At 35.4% G+C, this 21,369-nt stretch overlaps 1 protein-coding gene across 2 annotated transcripts in view; it reads right to left on the minus strand.

Moving 5' to 3' along the window:
- The window catches only part of LOC127643465 (sodium/potassium/calcium exchanger 2-like), a 31,205-nt gene extending 9,836 nt beyond the window's left edge, over positions 1-21,369 (minus strand). Inside the window, exons 1-9 of one of the 2 annotated variants that reach the window (XM_052126247.1) lie at positions 21,221-21,369; positions 15,965-17,023; positions 9,068-9,127; positions 4,163-4,198; positions 3,881-3,989; positions 3,699-3,773; positions 3,178-3,254; positions 2,901-3,038; positions 952-1,041 (exon numbers count right to left, since the gene is read on the minus strand). In XM_052126247.1, coding sequence (XP_051982207.1) covers positions 952-1,041; positions 2,901-3,038; positions 3,178-3,254; positions 3,699-3,773; positions 3,881-3,989; positions 4,163-4,198; positions 9,068-9,127; positions 15,965-16,873 — 1,494 coding nt within the window. In that variant the 5' untranslated portion in view covers positions 16,874-17,023; positions 21,221-21,369. The remainder of the gene's footprint in view (positions 1-951; positions 1,042-2,900; positions 3,039-3,177; positions 3,255-3,698; positions 3,774-3,880; positions 3,990-4,162; positions 4,199-9,067; positions 9,128-15,964; positions 17,024-21,220) is intronic. The other variant, XM_052126248.1, reaches the window with a different exon arrangement.

Raw genomic sequence — 21,369 nt, forward strand, 5'->3', positions numbered from 1 at the left:
ATTTACAGCAGTGTTACAGGAGAGATCAACCTTCACCTCTGACTACCTCACATGGAAGATATACTCTTTATTCTCTCATACTCTCTATTCTTTTTTGAAAATACAGAATCCCACACAGGGATAGCTTTCTAATGTATGAACATTTTAAACAGTGAGGCTTGAGGGAATTGTATAGTCACAAAAATGCAGGTGAAAGAAACCTAAGATGACATTGTTATCTTTCCTGCAGAAGGCACTGGAAATACTGAATCATCCCTTTGTTTTGTGCTGACTGACACAGTATAGGACACTTAAATATTTTGACATGTAAGCCACACTTGAATATATGAATGTAATTGCATGGAAGAACAAAACATTTAGACAAGCGTTTGTTTTTCTCTCTCTTAAAGATAGCACAAGGACATTTCACAAAATGAATTTTCTTTTTTAAACGATTTAACAATAGATATACTGTTTAAAATGTTTGAAATGATAGTAATCATATTCATACAGCTACAAAGAAATGACTTTGGGACCAGCTGGTGAATGTACGTGCAAAAAAGTTAGTACTGAGAAAAGATCTAGCATCATTTGTTTGCAGATGCCACTTGGTGTGATGTTTAGTTCTTTAATGCAGTGACATAACAAAGTGTGTTTGAAGTGTCCAAATACTTTTTGGGACCACTGTATTTCAAGAAACAATGATGCTTGCCAAAGTCAAGAACATTCTTTCTGCGGAAAATAGTGCATTTAAGCATATACCTTGAATGTGGTAAGCTAAAGGAAAGCCAGTTAGAAAACTATACATATATCGAGGATTGGCTGAGTAAGTTTGTGTTATTGGTGGAGTGTGTCTGTAGTTTAGAAGAACAGAGTTGCTAAACTCTAGAAGGTAGACCCCAACCCCAGATGTAGCTGGTAATGTGTAATTGAGTGATGAATTGTGAGCTTTAGGTGTGTGTATCTGTTTACCTGATGAGCCCACCACACCATCAGGTAAGAGAAAACAGCAATCCAACTGATAGATCCCAAAAATGTAATGGGAAAGAACTTCTTTGAAGTCTGAGGAAAGCCATGGGAAAGATGGAAGGAAGAGAAGAGGGAACCATGAGGAAGGGACATTCACTCATTATACCTTTACTTTTACCATGTTATTAAATATTATAAAGCAGTGTCACTAATCTTATTCGAAAGTAGCATAACTATAAGGACACAATACGTTTGCTTCCTGTTGTTATTCAAATATAGCATTAAAGGAATAGTTCAACCAAAAATGAAAAGTCTGTCTTTATTTACTCACCCTCATACCGTCCCAAAACCATATGACTTTCTTTCTTCCGTGGAACACAAAAGCAAAGGTTTTAACAAGTCTTTTTGGCATATAATGAGAGTGAATAGTGAGTGCGGCTGTCAAGCTTCATAAAGGACGAAAAAAAAACATACACCTTAAAACCACTGTGAATGTAGTCAATACGACTAGTGCACTATTTTCCAAGTCATCTGAAGCCATACAGTCACTTTGTGTGATAAACAGACCAAAAGGTAAGACAATATTAGATCTCAAATCAAGTTGTGGAGGTGCTAAGAATTGCACCCGCACAATTACCCACACCTGTCTTTAATTATATTGAGACCGAAAGAGTGGAAGAGAAAAAAAGGTGGCAGATTGTTAAGATCAGCGGAGAGAAAAGGAGGTAAATGGAGAAGATCAAGGAGCTCACCAAAATGAGATGAGTTTGGCATGTTTGTGGTGTAGAATTGAATGAGGCAGTGGATTGAATGAGGCAGTGGATTGAATGAGGCAGTGGAAGCATGTGAGAATGTCTGTACTATGCATTGCCTTTGCCTTTGCCTTTAGCCTTTGGTTAAACCTATCTGGTGCCTGAAAATCAGATTTTTAATTCAGTTAAATTGTATTTATTTGAAGAATTTATTAAATTGTAGTTTGGGCCCTAAACTCCTAAAGACATGAATTGTAATATTGCAATATGTATAAAAACATGTTCACTCACATTAAAATGAAGACTCCAGTCATATCAATAACCTTATAAAAGCTGTTTTATTCTACATGATGAGGGTCCGCACATGGGGGCTGCTATGTTAGAATCACATGACCAGCCGAATACTACTCACTTAATCCAAGTTACCTTCCTGTTATTTGACACTTTCACTCATTGATTAAATTTATCATGGCTGACAGTAAATACTAAATTTCTACAATGGTATCTGAATCTGAAAACTATTCATTTTAAATTATGTTTAGTCCAAGATGACATGAAGACAAAAGTTACTAAGTGCACCTTTAATAGTTGCACCACTTTAGCACATGGTAATTCTGTGAAAAAAAGCTACATATTATTTACTGACCATTTGCAATCTAGTTTAAGCAGGCATAATCAGTGCTGTAATTGCGCTGTGTCTTAAGTATCTAAATTAAATAATTGTCAGTTGTTTTAGCTCAAACAGTCCTCCTTTCTATATAAATTAAGCTAATTATAGTTTGTGCTTCATTCAAAAAAATTGCCTGGCACAATTTACAGATCATCACACTATTACCACCTGATGAAAGTAGGTGGTAAAATTTGTTTTATTTAAAAGTTATGTTTATGTACATTTTCTATCGATTGTATCAGCAGTAATGATCATTTGATGGAAAAGAGCATTATAACTTGGCACATATCCAGATGTGCAGTGTAGTCAAGTGCACTCTCGGCATGTTTAAGAGATTTACATTTTTGATGGCTTTCCACAGAAAAAAAGAAAGTCATAAGGGTGCTATTAGAGGCAGTGAATAATAACAGAATTTTCTTGGGTGAACTGTTCCTTTAAATATAACTGCTCCATACAGAAGTCTGTGTGATAAATGATAACATCATTGTTCAAATGTAAAAAATAAATAAATAAATAAATCTTAATCATACATCTCTGCGGACATCCGGCAGTGTCAGCCACAATGGAAAGACGATGGGGAATATTAAGAGGTATGTTAATTGTTTCCTTGCCGTCTCTGGCCATGCCAAGCTCAGAGGCTGGTCTTCGTCCTCATCCTCCTCCTCAGCCTTTATGAATAGAACCAAAAAAATGATGTCAGTTTTCCTTGCATTTGGGGATTAAAATGAACACTATGAGGGAATATGTCAAATATGTGCAGTGTGATTTGGTCTTGATGCACTCGGTGATTGAGTAAAATGACATCACCTCAGGTCCAGCGCTACCATTCATTGGCGGAGTGACCTCCACCTCCACATTAGTGATGTTGGGAACGTGCTTATTAACTAGAAAATAAAATGAATACAAATATGAGGAAGAGAGCAGAGAATGTACTGCTAGGTGTAAATATTTAGTATGCATTTTATTGTGTTGTTGTTGAAGTAGTTCAATCTGGGGCTGTAACTTGGGCTGCTGTAAAGTTAGATTGTGACAGTTGGTTTAGCCAAAAGGAAATTAGCTATTAAAATCAAAGTTATATTGTAATTGACCCTATATTTAATTTCTAAATGCACGCTTTGTGGTCTTATTGTGAATGTGTAATTGGTGCACGTTATTCTAAAAATATGTTTGTCTCAATAATCTTTCATAAACATTTTATAACTTGCTCCACTTCAATTCAGTCATCAATCAAATCAAGTCCAGTTTTTCTTGTTGAATATTCTGTTTCACTCACCATATTACATACAATAGGTTTCCATGTTGAAATTACAGAAAGAGTTTAAATTTACCAACACCATTTGCCTCATCTTCCCCCTTTTTTCTTGCAATCTTGTGTAGTATTGATGCCTTCTCCTTGAACTTCCCTGGAGCATATATATATAACAAATTTCATTAGACTTGACAAATCTACAAAGTGAGTCTTTTGTATGAGTGTTAATACATTTCGTAACTATTAAAGTTAGCACATTACCTTCACTGAGAGGGTCAAGTGTGTGGATCATTAGCTGGAAGATGCTGTTTCTCATTAGAGTGTTGTGTAGGGAGGCGGAGCTTCCTCCTCTCTGGAGGCGGGGTTTAGCCTAATATGGGGAACAAAAATAAGAAAAGATTCAGAAGTAATTTTGTATCTCATCACGGCCACTCTGCCATATTGCATTGTCTTTTATTTTGTATAACTGTGTTAAAATGTAAGATGTGAGCTGTGACAGTATATACTGTATACAGTAAATGCCGTGTTGAGGACAGTACTCACGGAAAGTTTATTCTCGTCATCTCCAGTACTATTAACCTTGAAGGGAAAGAAGAAGACAAGAAGATTTACATGTGAAAATTAAAATCAAAACCATTCATTAACAAAACAAATCCATTGTCAGGAAGCAGATAAGAGATGATACATTCTTTGTCTGTCTACTTCATGTTTCTCATTTGTGCTGCCTTGATCTGATATTCATGTGTGGTATGATTTTTATTCCTTAACCGTAGAGAAATTTCTTCTTTAGAACGATTGACATCGTTTAATTAATTTCTTACATATTTCATGTGAAATACTTGTTATATACTTTTGTGTGTTTGTGTATATTTCATGTTTGCCTTTATTCATAATTGTAAGATTAGGATTTCTAACAAAGAGAGCAAAATATAGAGTTGGACAAGGCAACAATTTAATTCACAAGGGCTGTGTTTCCCAAAAGCATCGAAAGCTTAAGTTGATCGTAGAGACCATTGATGCCAATAGTTTCTAAGGTCTATTTAGGCTTACGATTCATCTGAGAAACGCAGCCCAGGTCAGTTTGGGGTTTTCTTTCAAAGCTGTTGAGTGTGAAGCATCCCCACACCTTAAAGGGATAGTTCACACAAAAATGAAAAAAAAAAAAAAGAATTCTCTCATCCTTTATTCACCCTCATCTCATCCCAGATGTGTATGAATTTCTTTCTTCTGCTGAACACAAACAAAGAATTTAGAAGAATATTTAATCTCTGTAGGTCCACACAATGCAAGTGAATGATGACCCGAATCTTGACGGTCCAAAAGCATATAAAGGTGACATAAAAGTAATCCATAAGACACCCGTGGTTAAATCCATATCTCCAGAAGAGGTATCATAGGTGTGGGTGAGAAACAGATCAATATTGAAGTCCTTTTTACTATCAGTCTCCACTTTCACATTCTTTTTCTTTTGTTTATGGCTGTTTGCATTCTACGTGCATATTGCCACCTACTGGGCACTATACTTTTTTACTATAGTAAAAAATAACTTTAAAAAAATATTTATCTGTCTCTCACCCATCATATCACTTCTAAAGATATTGATTTTACCACTGGAGTTGTATGGATTACTTTTATCCTACCTTTATGTGCATTTTGGAGCTTAAATATTTTGGTACCAATTCACTTGCATTGTATGGACCTACAGAGCTGAAATATTCTTCTAAAAACACTTGTTTGTGTTCAGCAGAAGAAAGAAAGTCATACACATCCAGGATGACATGAAGGTGAGTAAATTATGAAATACTTTTTTTTTTTGGACGAACCATCCTTTTCAGAGATGAAAAAACATTTACAGAGAAGCTCAGAAATTAAAAAAGGGGGGAAAACTCAGTGGCTTTAGAAAGTCATATACTGCAAGTGCCATAGATGTTAATTCCACAGCAGCAGGATGCCTGATTCCAATTCCACAAAGTATTCACTTGATTCTATTGATTTTTTGTTTTTCCCATTGGTCTATGCTGCAAATATGGATCAGAATCACAAACTTGAATTAGACAGTAACAGAGATTGCACAATTGCTTTTATAGATGGCATCACTCCTGATTGATGATCACAAATCAATGTACTCTGTTGGACCAGTGCTTCTTTTGATAACGTGTCAGCTAAATGACATGTACCTACATTAGTATATTGATTCTCTATACTCTGTTAAGTCTTCATTGTGTCCTTAATTTAGCGTTGAACCACCAGTGGTTATATATTGTATATAATGGTACAGATGGTTCCAAATTTGTTAGGAAAATTTATCAAGATAACGCCCTCAAACATAATAAGGGCCACTTTACAATAAGGTTGTACTGTATTTGTTTACATTAGCTAATGTACCTACATTATTTAACATGAACTAACTGTGAACAACACTTTTACATCATTTATTAATCTTGATTAATGTTAATTTCTACAACAAATCAATGTTTTGCATACACAAATGTTGTATATGTTAACATTAGTTTACGCAATATGAACTAACATTAAACAGTAGAATTGGATAAATTAACACACACCAAGATTAATAAATGCTGTAAAAACTTATTTGTAATTGTTAGTTCATAATATTTAATGCTTTTACTTATGTTAATCTAATGCCTTTGCTAAATTTGGTGTTGCTTAATGGCCTAGTGCATTAAAACAATCTATTGTAGAGTAAGGTATGATACATCGGTAAACTGTTTGTTTTATAAAGGAAATACTAGATCGATGTAGTTGTGATAAATATCTATATTACTGGTTATACTCATTTAAAAAAATACAAATTTTAGATATTAAAGCGCGGTATATTCTCTCTATTAAAATAAGGATAATATTTAAACAAATGTATACTATATTGCTCACCTATAAAATAGATATGACTCCTCTTAATTGTTACAGTAATGTAAATTATTGACCAGTATATACAAGCAGCAAACAAACTGAAGGAATCAGCTGTCAAATCTTTTAATGTTTTTTTTTTTTAATTATTATTATTATTTATTAAAGCAAACACATTTTATAAGTATAATGGGGCTGCTTTATGAAATCTTTTATTAATTGCCTACAGGGTATTCTACAGGGTAAGCAGAGGTTGTTCAGGGCCTCCCTTTAAGTCTCAAGAACACATTAAGCTGCTCCATATCACAGCTGGGATAAATACAACAGCTAGGAGCTACTGTAGTTCTGGTCTTCAGTCTGCATATAAATAGCATTTCTCAAGCACTGAAAGGTGGAATTCATAGAACTGTGACCAATCTTTCAATGACAATCAGCAACTGTTTCTAAGAAGCCCTTGAAACCAAAACTCAAATATTAAAATCAGCCCTTATAGACTGCAGGGCAAAATCTGATCTAAATCTAGCTGTTTAACTATTTCAGAGTCCTTTGGTACAAAGGATTTGAGAACATTACATAATAAGAGAGAATAAAATTATATTAAATACAAACTACAAGAACACTACATTTACATACTGTAGAAAGGTCAACATTTTTGGAGGGTTTAAAGGCAGAAAAATGTAGCTTATAATTTTATAAAAGCACTGATATTAATTCTTCTGTTAAAACTCATGTAATATTTGAGATGAACAGTTGTTTAAAGTGTAATTTTTACAGTCATTATAAGGTTTTAATGTTTGTTGATATTGCATGGTCAGAGCAACGAAGTTGTAAAATTGTCTATAACATTACCCAGAAAAGTTTAGTATGTGATTTTATCACACTAAAATCATGTTACCACACATACTGTTTACACCTTGTGGCTATACATTTGAAAGATTGTGTATTTCAATGATTATGGATTGGCCCCATTCACTTCCAATGTAAGTGCCTCACCTGAACCCAGATTTTTTTAAAGAAAAGGAGGGACGAGTCAAATTTAATTTTTGTGGTAATTGACATTATGCCACATCGAATGCATTCGATTAAGCTTAACTTGTATTGAACTATTAATATTCCTTTAAAGAATGAAAAAATGTAAATTCTGATATAATTGACTTATGTCATCCCAAACACATAGGACTTTATAAGAACTTATTTCTGTCTTCCGTGGAACACAAGGAGAAATTTTGAAGAATGTTGATGCTGCTCTAGTTTCCCATAAACAAATTGAATGGCAACTGAGGCTGTCAGTCCCTACATTCTACCTAACATCTCCTTTTGTGATGAAAGAAAGTCATACGGTTTGGAAAAACATGAGTGTGAGTAAATAACAAAATAAGTTGAATTTTTTGGTGAATTATTCCACCAAAATGGCTCATAAACAGTACAAAAAAGCAGTTCAAGAATTGTCCAGTGTGGTTGCAGCACCAGCAATGTCCTCTTGAGAATATTGGTTGGCTCAGCATTGACAAACAGCCTTAATTAAGCCTAATCATCTCAGTAGAACATAAAGAGCATAAGTAGGTTTCATTAATGATTAGTGAGCCCTGCCATTTGGTCTCTGTTCACGTTCTTCCCGCCCCAGCTTTGGTTCTTCTGCAGGTGGAAGATTAGCTCTGGCCTATCGCCAGCAATACCTGTAGAAACAGAGCTGAGCTCTGCATGCTCAGTAAGTTTTAGAACAGAGGACTAGCAGATTTACATTGAAGGATGGACCAAAGCTATATCTAGAGATCAGAATATCACATCATCTTTGGGGTAGGCACTTTTAACTTAGGTTAGAAAGCCAAAACCAATCAACCACCTTGAAAACGCCCTAGCAACCAGCGCAGGGTTAGATACACTTTGTAACATCTGCCTAATTTCCCTCTACTTCTCTTTCTATTTGAGTTAGTACTATTACAATAATTATCAAGCGTAATTTATCCTTATGCTGTAATAACAGAACTGCAACATTAAGCCATCAACCCATCCTTATACTATATTAGGAGTCCCCAATCATGAAGATTATGTTTCATGTTACACACTCTCATGGCGAAATCGTAAGGATTCGTAGGACTTTTCTAAATTTGGCTAATTTGTATGATATCGTGCGACTGCACTCACACTTGAATTTCACTACAGCCAATGACGGCGCTGGACATCATTTCCATCAAATACGTGACAATTAATTGCTTCTGTCACACACAACAGCTTGCTATCATGTTTACACACTCTACTGATCGGTTAAGTTTAGATAAGGGGTTTGGGTAAGGGCATAATATTAACAAGCATGTCCTTAATGCTTCGTCCGCGAAACTCGTGCTTACATCCGCATTAGACATCCAGGCATTGTCGTACAATTTTATACAAACAAAATCATATGGAAGAGCCAACTCGAAAAATATGTACGGATTTTCATGAGACTGGGTTGGTTTCATTATTACACATTTCACAGTTCAAATGAAATAAATAGAAATTCTTATTCATAGAATATTCTTAAGTATTTACAGATTGTGTCATATCAAACATTCTTCCCTGTCATAAAGTTAAAATCCTTACCTGCTCATCTGAAATGCCTGCCTGGCTGCTGTCCTCACCCTGTGCCTCGCTGTGATATAACTGTCCCTCACAGAAAAACAAAAACAACTAATCATTTCAATGAAAATGTTTAGCATCTCCATTGAAAATATGAATTGTATTACACATACTATATATCTAAATGGGAGCTTAAAGACATTCTAAGACATTAAGCTTTTGAGGACGTTCACATTGAATCTTTAGACATCAACAGTAGTACAATGGGTATCTATAGCGGTTAAGGCGCTGGGTTACTGACCGTAAGGTCGGGGGTTCAAGCCCCAGCACCGCCAAGATGCCACTGTTGGGCCCTCTGTCGGGCCGACACATTGTGACATGACGGAAATGAATTAATAAAAGTGACAAAGTAAGGTTGTGTTTTTCTAACATCTTACATTGATAGTTGTGGTACTAAACTGAGTTGAAGTAGCAAGCTAGTTATATTATAGCTGTTTTTGAGGATGCGATTTCATATTTTTAGATATTAAGTCTTAATATTTGGGGGTCACCACCCACGGAATCTACGCTCTTGTATAAAATGCACTTAAAGGGCACACAGGTGATTATCTGCGAGACACCCCTTGCAGGAATATAACTTTTCAGGTATCATCCCTGATCTTTAACAACTAGACTAAATAATTGGCAGTTACCAAAATTGATATATACTGTATATTTTCTATCCAAAACATATTTGCTTAACAGAAGACATACATGGGTGTCTGAGACCATTTAACCGAAGCCAAATGAGCCATACAAATTCTCACAGTACAAATTCACTCACATTAAGAACTATTTTTATACATTTATGCATTTTGGCAGACGCTTACTTTCAAAGCGACTTACAGTGCACTTATTACAGGGACAATCACCCTGGAGCAACCTGGAGTTAAGTGCCTTGCTCAAGGACACAATGGTGGTGAATGTGGGGATCGAATCGGCAACCTTCTGCTTACCAGTTCTATGCTTTAGCCCACTACGCCACCACCACTCCTGCAGTTTATAGTAATCGGTAGTCTAAAGATCAAAAGCGTGTTTTTGCGAACGCAACCCATAATATGTAGAATCCACACTGGTCCTTCTTGCAGTCTGTGCGTTGTGAGTTAACATACAAAGTATAGCATAAACATGATTTCTTACAAGCATTCCATGCACAAACTATTCAATACCTTAACTTCCAAGAGTACCTTTTGTCGCCATCATGTGAACATTTTAGAAAATCAACAACTGACCTTGTGAAACCTTAAAATCTGCTTTAATATCACAAGTGCAACTTAATGCATGACTAAACTGACTGTGGGGGGAAAAACAACAGAGACCTTTCCAGCCTTTTTCAAAGCCGAAGCATATTTAACAAATGTTACATAACTTTGTCATCTAATTTGGTTTCTTTTGTCATGTACCCTTACACAAGACACAGATGCTGAAAAGAAAGTCACTGGGATCAAGGCCAGTCTTCCCAGCAAGCAGCTAGTTATATTTGTGGAGTTACAGTTTAACAGTTAGTCAGACCAATTAGGATGCTGAATCCAGATTGCAATGCCAACATTACAGAACTATCTTTAGTACTCCTGAGTTGAACTTACTAAGCCCTATAAAGAAGCCCTATAGATAACAGTTCTTGAGCTGCAGTGTGGGCACTAAGTAGTTATTGAATTACTTTTGTTTAAGCAATAATACATCATTTACTCCACACTGAATCAAATTTTTTAGCCTGAATTTTTTCTCCTTTTCAATCACTTCATTAATTACCTTTAGTTACTCTAAGTAACTATATTTGGGTTTATATTTATAAATAAAAATGTAAATTAAAAAGTATGCATATAAAGAGTACATTTAAGTTAGAAAATGTAATTAAAATATTTTTAAATTAAAATAAAACATTTAGCATTTTAAGTGTTAATCCAGTACACTGAGAAACATGCATTGTTTCATTATAGGCTAATGTGCCCAAATCATTTAGCAAAATGTACATAATGCAAATATCACCATGGTAACAATGTCAATCAGTCTGTAACGATGGATATATAGATTGACTGTTACATCAACATGCTAAGACGGAACAAAGCTCTTGTTAGTCCTCTGGCCTGATGCCTTAACTAATGAAGTTAATTCAGGATGATGTAACTAGAGGAGTCAGAGATACTGTGAAAGATGCTGAATCATCTTTGTTTTAATGAATCATGAGAAACAAAGAAATCACTGTGTGGTTCATATGTATTGAGGGGGGGCCACAAATCCGAGGCCAGTTTAAACATTTGCTATTTAAAATTCCATTTCAACAAGAAAAGATTCTGCACTATTTCTACACTATGAAGCAAATATAGGTTTATTAAGCAAATTTGTGACATTGGCCAGGTTAGCTCCTTGCTTCAATTGAAGCACACATGATATTCTTTAGAACATTCTGAAATCATTTTTTTTTATCTTTTAGTACATGTGCTATTTAATATGGGTTATCTACAGTACATTGCTAATTGAGTTCAGGTTTAATCATATAGGTCATCTCGTAAATCTCGTGTCATATTGTACCCGCAGTGTCTCTTTGTAGGGAGCCTGCAGTTAAACACAGAAGGCAGGCAAGTATGCTAAAGCGGCTTAAGGTGACATGTAACCAATTTTAGAGACAGAGGCATTTAAGGATTCACAAGTAAACATAAAACATAACTAGGTTTTCACACTGTCCCCCTTTACTTTTCGATTTGGAATCAAATATCCTTATAGGCTACACCTTAATCTATCCTTTTAAAAAAAGAGGGTATTTAGAATATCATGCTTATAATGCTTATATTCATTGACTTATATGAAAGTATTTCTAGCAAGTCAGTCCACTTGACAGCCATCTTTGGAATGCTCTTGGGAAGCAATGTTTCTATGTAAACAAGCGGCATAAAAGTGCAGCTCCTATCCACTTGAATGGGGAAAGACCGAAATCTCCAAAACGGTTGGTTTTTCAGCAGTAAAATCTGACAACACTGGTATCATAAATTGTGCTTCTTTACCTCAGATTACGCTAAAGATCGCCTGTCAATCTCAATTTGATTGACAGGCGATGTCTGTATCTGGTGATTGTTTTTACCTGTAAGGCGGGACTAACCAATGTATACTACTAAACTATGTTGTTACCTTTAATTATTAAGTGTATTTTATTATTTGTCTTCTGTACAGCTGCTCTTCCACCTTTTCCTATTTTCTCTCTTACCTAATCACCCCTTGTTCACCAAAAGACTACCATTTTGATGTGAAAATTAAATACGTTTTATGTGTACCAATAGGGACCAACACTTTGTGGTTCATCATTCAAAAATATCCCCCTTTTCCAGGAAATTATCTATTGTGGGATAGACTTGTTGTTAAAAATATTCACCACTCCCTGAAAAGGCAGGTCATTCCCATAAGCACTAAGAGTCTTTTTACTTTGGTTGTCGTCACCTCTTGTAAGCAGTTGATTTGGGATTACAAAGGATTTCAGGCCAGGAGTCAAAAATGATGAACAGAAATTAAGATATCAACAATCTTTCAGAACACATTCATTAACCAATGATTGGCAAAAAAAGGCCAGACAGCAATAGGAAATCTTAAAACATGATATAAAAACCTGCAGGTTTCCCTCACAATGCTCCATATATGGCTGCAGTTTAAATAAGAACAGGACACCTGTCTATACTTAGCAGTACTAAAAGGATCACAAACTAATTGGATTAGCTCGAGCTTCAGCTACAGGAACATCAAAGAGCACATGTACCATCCAACCGCTCTATTTCTGTTTCTATCTACATAAGTGTTCTGTTTCTGCCATTCTCTCTGTCCCAACCTTGTTCCATCTCTCTTGGTATAGCTTAATTTGAACTTCCAAGTCATTCTAAAACATACGTTCAAACATAAGGTAGTTCCTTTTTGATAAAATGCACATCATTTGCACATATGGTGTTACACTAAAAAGTGGTAACCTGCAATTGTTGCCTCCAAGATCAAAATTATATTTGATTTAACCCATAAAAAAATTATTTGTCATGATTTTTTGGGGGGTTAGATAAAGTAAAAATAGATCCTTAAAGGGAAAGTTCAATATTTAAGTCAATATTTTTGTATCAATATTTAATACAAAAGAAGAAGAATGAGAAAGTCAGGATTGATCGTGTAAAAGGAATTAAAAATGTATCTGTTTATCACTCACACACTATCATATAACCACTGGAGTCTTGTTGATTACTTTTACGCTGCCTTTATGTGCTTTTTGGACCTTTAAAACTTTGGTACACATTCACTTGCATTGTATGGACCTACAGAGCTGAAATATTCCTCTAAAAATCTTTGTTTGTGTTCAGCAGAAGAAAGTCATACAATCTGGGATGGCATGAGGGTGAATAAATGATGAGAGAACTTTCATTTTTAGGTGATACATTTAATACATTTAACACGACCAAATATAATTTTTAATCCTATTGGGAAAGTACACAAAAAAAGTGTTAAATTGCAAATTTTACCTATCACTTTTTTAGTGTACTTGCCCAATATGATTATCAATTCTATTTGGTCGTGTTAAATGTATTACTAATGCAGAAAGTTAAAACTGGAACATTTTCAAACATTTTCTTTGTTGATGCAGCTATTTCAGAAAAAATGTAAGCCCCAGTCTACATGCAAAGATCAATCTAAGATAGAAGATAGAACACAATATGAAGATAATAATAACAGAAGATAATATGACCATCACCAAATTGTGACTAATATCCAGATCCATGTTCATGTAGTGTTTGAGTTCTAATTGATTCCATGTGATGTACCAATGTGTCAATACTCGGACAGTGCATGGCTTATAGTAATGCGTAACAAGTCATATCATCTTCAAAATGGGTTCAATAAGCTCTCACCTGTGACTGGAATCAAGATCTATTGCAAATACAAAACTGGGCTGCATTTACTCTACATTTGTGCATATTGTGCCAGCTATGCTTAATACAATTATGCCTTAAAAAGTGTGAAAATATGTTGTTCTTTGAAAACGGAGTTTGAAAGAAGTGAGTCCAATCAGTTGTTGCCTTTGGTCAATAATTCAAGTTTGTAAGAATTCCCATATGACCTGATGATACAATTCCACTATTGCCTAAACACTATAGTACTTTATATGTAGAAATTTGGTGATACTTTCTCTTTGGGGGGGGTGTATCCTTCTCCTTGTGTAGGCCTATGTATTATAAGCCTCAACCACCAACACATGGACATTGTAAAAAAATAAATAAACAGGAACAGACAGAAATAGAGCTATTTTTCATCTGGGTATATTTTCCAACTCTTTTTTTTTTTTTTAACATAAGGGTTAATAGAAAACGATTTTACCAAATCTTCTTTCTCCCTATACTGTATGTCTGCATCTTTTTACACTGTAAAACATGGTAACCAGCAATTGTTACTTTTGGGAGTGATTTCTGCCTGACATAACCCTTAAAAATGTTATATTGTACAACGAAAAATGTGGTTTTATGTGGTAACATCTAAATTAACTGGTTGTATCCAAGTCAGAAAATGATTTACCATCACTAAAATCAACCTGAATATATTAGGTTTCACAAAGAAAACTAATTTTACTGGAGTAATAATCAACAATATGTTTCAATTTGTTAACATTAGTTAATGCATTAAATATCATTAACTAATGATGAACAATATTTTTTTTGTTAGTTAATGAAAAAATAAAATTGTTTATTGTTAGTTTATAGTGCATTAACTAATGTTAATGTACACAATTCTTTGTTTAAAAAAATATTACTACAGTATATGTAGAAATTAACATTAACCAAGATTAATAAATGCTGAAAAAGTATTGTTCATCATTAGCTCATGTTAACTAATTTTAATAAATGGAACCTTATTGTAAAGTGTATCATTAATGGTTAGATGAGGTAGAAATAGCTCCTTAAGGTAACTGGTTACCACTTTTTACAGTATGCAACTTTTATTCTTGCTCTCTTGCTTTCTTTCTTTTATCCTGCTGTTTATCTCCATTTTACTCAGCTGAATGTTTGCTCTGTCTAGGTGACACCTGATATAATGCCCAATCCGACTCAGAGAGGTGATAAAACTGTTGCCTGTGTTCTTTTTGTTAAGAACACTGACTCTTAGCCAACCATAGGATTCTGCCCCCATTGAATGAAAACATTCAAACTCAATGCAATTTCTTACCATTCAGAATTAAATTTCGAATTCCTTTTAAATACTTCAATTTGAATTTAATTTGTGGCAGTAGAATTAAAATGGAACGAAATTCAAAGAAATGCATACAACTGCTTTAGGTGTTTTTCCCAGTATGAAGTAATTATTAACATGTTATCATACTCATGGGGTATGTTAGATTCTATTAATAAAACATTTTTGAAATGGCACCTATACAAATGTTACCTTATTGTATGTGTGTTTTCAATATATTATATACATTTCATTTTATGGACCACGGTGAAAGAACACCAAACGTCAATATATGATCAAAATACAGTATTCACATTTCGATATTAATATATAAGTTACCTAAAAACAATATGCTATGCATTTTGTGGTGTACTAGTTTAGATTGTATTGAACTTAGTTTAGAAAAATATAACTAATCAGTTGAGAAGAGTGTATTCAACAAATTAGGGGATACTGTAAATAGGCATAATAAGTTTTAAACACGATGTAATTACATTTTATCACAAAACTATAAAAGGTTGACCTAATACAATTCCTCTGTTGTGTGTTGAATTTCTTTGAATTTCAAATCAGTAAATTCCACTTCCTGTTAATTCAATTTAATCCAACTCAGGCAATGAGAGGGTGCCATTCTTAAATTCAGATTTTTGCCCAAATATGGCAAGCAGACAACACACCTGGAATAACTCAACTCACCTTAGGAGGAACTTCAATGTCGTCCACTTGGTTTGTGTTTAGTCTGCTTTTGATAAACGTCTCGACAGTCCCATTGTATTTCATAAATGTGACATAGACAGCGTAACAGAGCAACAGACCAATGCTCTCGCCATAAGTAATTATGTTATCCAGGAAGAAGACAATAAGCATAATTAGTCCAATAATATAAAAGGTGACGTCTCTAAATAGAGGCCACCAGGTGAGGTTCAGAATTTCATGTGAAAACAGAGCACACATTCCGATCACAAACAAGATGTTGAAGACAGCAGAACCCACGATGGTTCCGATGCCCACGTTGCTGTGCGAGACGAACACACCGATCACAGAGGTGAAGAGCTCAGGTGCTGAACCTCCTGCAGCCATGAAGGTGGCACCAGCCACATCATCCGAGATCTCAAGTTTTTCTGTGATAACAGTGAGTGCGGGAACGAAGAACTCATCACATACAATGGCTAGGGCGATGAACATGTAGATCATTCCGAACATATGAAGCACCACAGCCCCTTGCCTCCTCTGCTCCAGCGTGAACAGATCCACAGGGTAATCCCCTTGATTGAGTTCACCAGACGACGCCATTGCAATGGGCATATCTGCTGAAACATTGTGTTCTTTCTTAGTAGAAAGGACAGTTCTATGTGGCACTGGCTCTGCTAGTCCCTCATGGTTGGTGAGAAGGGTGAGTGGCATCCATCTTGAGAATGGGCCCAATGTAAAAGTGAAGGCACTCCAGGACAGGAAGAGTGAGAGGGCAGAGATGCTCAGCATAAAACCAAAAATCCGGGAAGGACGCAGTTTCCTCCTGACATGCTGCACTAGATGGCGTTTGCCGTTCCGCTCCAGAGGGATGGAATCTGACCCCAGTTTGGGGCCGGGGAACTTGGGAACCATGGTTGATGGGCAGGTCAGGGGTCCAAAGGTCTCGAATCTATGGAGTGCCAGGCATGGTTACACACCCAATCAACTTAAACCTGACAGGAACAAAACACTCCAGATTCCTCACAGGGTCCAGAGTCTCTAATGGTTTCCTCATAATAATCTCTGAAACATGAGGGTGTGAGAAAGAGAAACACAGAGATTAGTTTAGCTTAGTCTTGAAATAAAATTAAGAATTATGATTTTTCTTTATAATTTCCCTTTAACCTTGTGCGACCACATGCATACACATGCGTGGACGTTAGTATGATTGAGTCGTTTGAATATTCTTGTTATAAATTCCTTTAAGCAACATTTTTTGTCCTCATGCCAAAGGATTAAGATAACAGATGCTTTCCTCAGCCAATCAGGAAGCTGGCTATCAGTCACCTTACTGTAACCTATTAACTTCCTGTGTGTATCTTTTAGCTGTGGCGAAGGAGGACAGGACTGTTTCTAAGACTGATCCCACAGCTGTTCCATATGGCTGATGATTTAAAGCAACACTGCTCACTTCTAATGTTAAATAAGGCTTCCTAAGAATCTAATCAAAAGTATAAGTGCCAAAAGTATCATTATGTCTAAAAGAAGAATTTCATGTATTACTGTAAGTCCATGATTAGAGCAAACCGCAAAACATGTTTTTTTTAAATAAAAATATTGATGAGATCACATGAAATCTGTAAGAATTTGTAAACTAATTACATCTTAGCAAACATTCTCTGCCTTTAAGACTTATTAGTCAATTTTGGACAACATGTTAAATACACTGCCTGGCAAAAACATAAGTTGCCATTTGGATTTAAATAAGCAGATACTTAAGAGCCTATTATTGGATCATTATTGCAGTGATTAATATGTTTCAGATGGCAACAATTCTTTTAACCCTAACTGATGCAGTGTGGAGGTTCTCATTTCTTAAATAACCATGTCGGAATTTGTATCCAATGATCATGGAAAAGATGTTACTGTGTTTCAGAAGGGGCAAATTATTGGCCTACATCAAGCAACAAAAACAACAAAGGAGATTGCTGAAATCACTGGAATTGGTTTAAGAAATGTCCAATGCATTATTACAACGTGGAAGGATAGTGGTGAACTGTCAGCCTCACGGCAGTAATGTGGTTGAAAAAAAAAAAGCGCATGAAGCAATGCACCTGTCATGCATAGTGCCCACTGTATGAGCCTCTGGAGGCAGTGTTATGATCTGGGATTGTTTCAATTGGTCAGGTCTTGGATCAGCAACATTATGCAGTAGCGGTCTACCTGAATGTACTGAATGATCAGGTTATCCCATCAATGGATTTTTTCTTCCCTGATGTCACAGGCATATTCCAGGATGACAATGCCAAGATTCATCAGGCTTAAATTGTGAAAGAGGGGTTCAGCGAGCATGACGAATCATTTTCACACATGTATTGGCCACCACAGAGTCCCGACCTTAACCCCATTGAAAGACTTTACGGAGTGGTTCGACTCTCCCTTCATCAATACAAAATCTCGTCCACAAATGTATGCAACTCTGGATGGAAATAAATGTTTTGACATTGCGTAAGGTTGTCGACACAATGCCAAATGTGTGTTGTAATCAAATCTAAAGCTGGTCCAATTAAATATTAGAGTATGTGACTTTTTTGGCCAGGCAGTGTATTGGTTTGGCACACATAGTTCTCTTTTGCAGTATAATAGTGCCGTTGAGCTATAGTTGTAATCTGTGTGACACCTGGATCTGATCATTTTAACAAAGCAAAATAGGAGCTTTCCTTAAACTCCTCTCACTTAATTTCCTTATCCTCTGATAATTATTGACCAAATTTAAACTAACAGTAATAAGCATTAAAACACCTATATGAAAAACCGTTGGTTGATTAATAATTAATTATTAACACACTTTGTAAAAACTCTGTGAATTCAGATGTACAATCCAAAGATAATAATAGCCACAATGTGTAAAAGGCAAAATATCCTAACTTTAAGTAAATGGCAAAATATCGGTATCAGACTATCATTTTTTGATAAAATCGGTATCGGATTCATTTTTCATATAGATGCATCCCTATTGATAACTCATTCAACCCTTAAAAATTACTTTTGGTAATGTAAGTAATGTAGATGAATTCATTCAGATTAAATAATTGGCTATATTTGACTTAAATACAACCAGCTAAATCAGATGTTACCATGTTAGCACAGGTTACCTCACAAGTTTTTTTTATAGTGCACGGTAATGTTCCGAATATTTCTTCTCCTGTCTCTGACAATATCTTTAAAATCACCTTCCAAACACTCTTGATAACTCAATTGTATATAGTCTAGTAGACCTATCTAATATTTGATAACAAATCAGAAAGAATACACATTTTTCATTACGCTGTACCTGTTACTGTAGATAAAAAGTTTTCTGAGCTTTAATTCAGCCCAAACCGATCTGAGAAAGCAATGACTGGTAAACAGTCCAAGCGCATTTCACCATTTCTCATCACACAGAGGTCTGTAGCCAATGGCGTAGATTTTGCCTGTTCAAAGTAAGAGAAAGGCTACTACATTTATAAATCAATCCATCTGGGACATTTAACCAAAGTAAAGTAATTTGCCATCATTCTATGGTGGACTTTATCCTTGAAGCTGTGCTATCATCAATGAATGAAACATGTTAACAAGATGGCTAGACTGCTGCAGGTTATGTTTGATTTATTATTCAGCAGCTGAATGAAGCTACATTTGGAAAGGAAAAAGGCCATTTAGAGGCACATATCAGCAAATTATCAATTTGAGATCAGTCAAGCTAAAAACATGATTTATTGTTTTTATCAAATGATAGATAACCCTAAAAAGTAAACAGCCTTCCCATGAATAAACCTCATATAGGTGTACTGAATGCGGTAACCGAAAATGTCTGAGCTGCACTACGTAGAACACGGAAGCAGTTGGGCAAGTAGTCCATAGACCAAGGCTGTGAGTGACAGATGTACGGTCTCTTCAATGGGCTGTACTACAGTTTAAAGTGTTTTTGGATCGCTCCGTGGACAAACCCGTGAAAAATATATTTTCAAGAGCATTCAGTAGACAATGCTTGTTGGAAAAATCTGATGGGAACTAGAAGCTTTTTGATGCGTGTCTATCTCTCACAGCCTCATTTTCATTCCCGTAAAAATCTGTGAATAAGCTAATTAGAACTGCTTCCAAAAATGGACTAATCACAGGGTGAAGCGCTAAGAAGGGCCACATTCGCTATAATCTGGCATGTGTAGGTTACAGGAGGCCGGGAGCTCATGTTTAGCATCTAAACCAATAAATAACTCACAGGCACACAATGTAATCTGGCAGAGAGCCCGTGTTCTCTTAAAACGGCACAGCTACACCAACATTTATTTAATTCAGAAGGAACATATTAAATGGTGGCAATTCACCATGCTCACTAAAGCCTATGCTCACTAATTAACAACAAAAAAAGTATAATTAGGGTACATGTATTAGGCTAGTAAATGTAAACAGAATATAACTGCAGATCAATGCAGCAATTTGGCGCATACGATGCGCGTGCAGAGATCACAGGTGTTCGAAAGCGGTTCATCCAATCAGAATGCAGCCCAGAGACTATTCGTTGTCTAATGTTAACGTATTAAAAACATGCCTAAAAGTAATTAATTACATTTCAAATATTAGAAAAATTATATTAATTTGAGAATGTGGATTAAAACTGTAAATTGTTGTTACTTTGAAAATGATTAAACTGCACGAAACGCTTCGCAAAATGTTATTTTGACGTAACACAGACAGTGAAGTAAAACTACAATCGAATATTTGTAAGCTTAAAAAAAAAAAAAAAGCCCAAATTGCTCTTTAATCTCTAAAATGTAAAAAAAGTGAGTTTGCGAACTGCCTGGCAGTCCATCTGTCAAGTTAAAGATTTAATCGGATCAATAGGCCAGTGTTATCCTGATTTGCACCGTCTTTATGCTTACCCTGACTCACAGTATATATCTGCACATTTATTACCCAAACACTAAAATCTCTTTATCACGTATGAACATACCAGCATGACTGATGATAGCAGCATTATAAGAAATCAGTAACTTGTTGAATACACTTGTCAATGAATACCGTTTGCATCGTTCACGCTGATTTAAAGACATATTGAAACAACAGAAATGCGTTTCATCATTTTAAATGAAACAGAATCACCTTATTTATTTATATTTGTGTACATTTCCCCTGAAATTGGCTTTACAGACTTACTAACTTTTCATGTAGATAAAATAACAGGAAAAAGACAGCAACAAATAAAAAAATTAAATTACTCTATTGAATAAATTCATTTACCTTAGCATCTGATAGTTTACTCTGTATGGGGAATCTTCCAGAAGAACCCACAGACTGATGTACACCAACCACTTGCTGTTTCACTTTCATGTACCAAGAATACTGCTGCTGCTTTTTCCACAGGTTAAAGGGGAGGTCTGATCTCTCCT

Source organism: Xyrauchen texanus, chromosome 5, assembly GCF_025860055.1.
Source record: "Xyrauchen texanus isolate HMW12.3.18 chromosome 5, RBS_HiC_50CHRs, whole genome shotgun sequence".
In the NCBI taxonomy this organism is placed as follows: Eukaryota; Metazoa; Chordata; class Actinopteri; order Cypriniformes; family Catostomidae; genus Xyrauchen; species Xyrauchen texanus.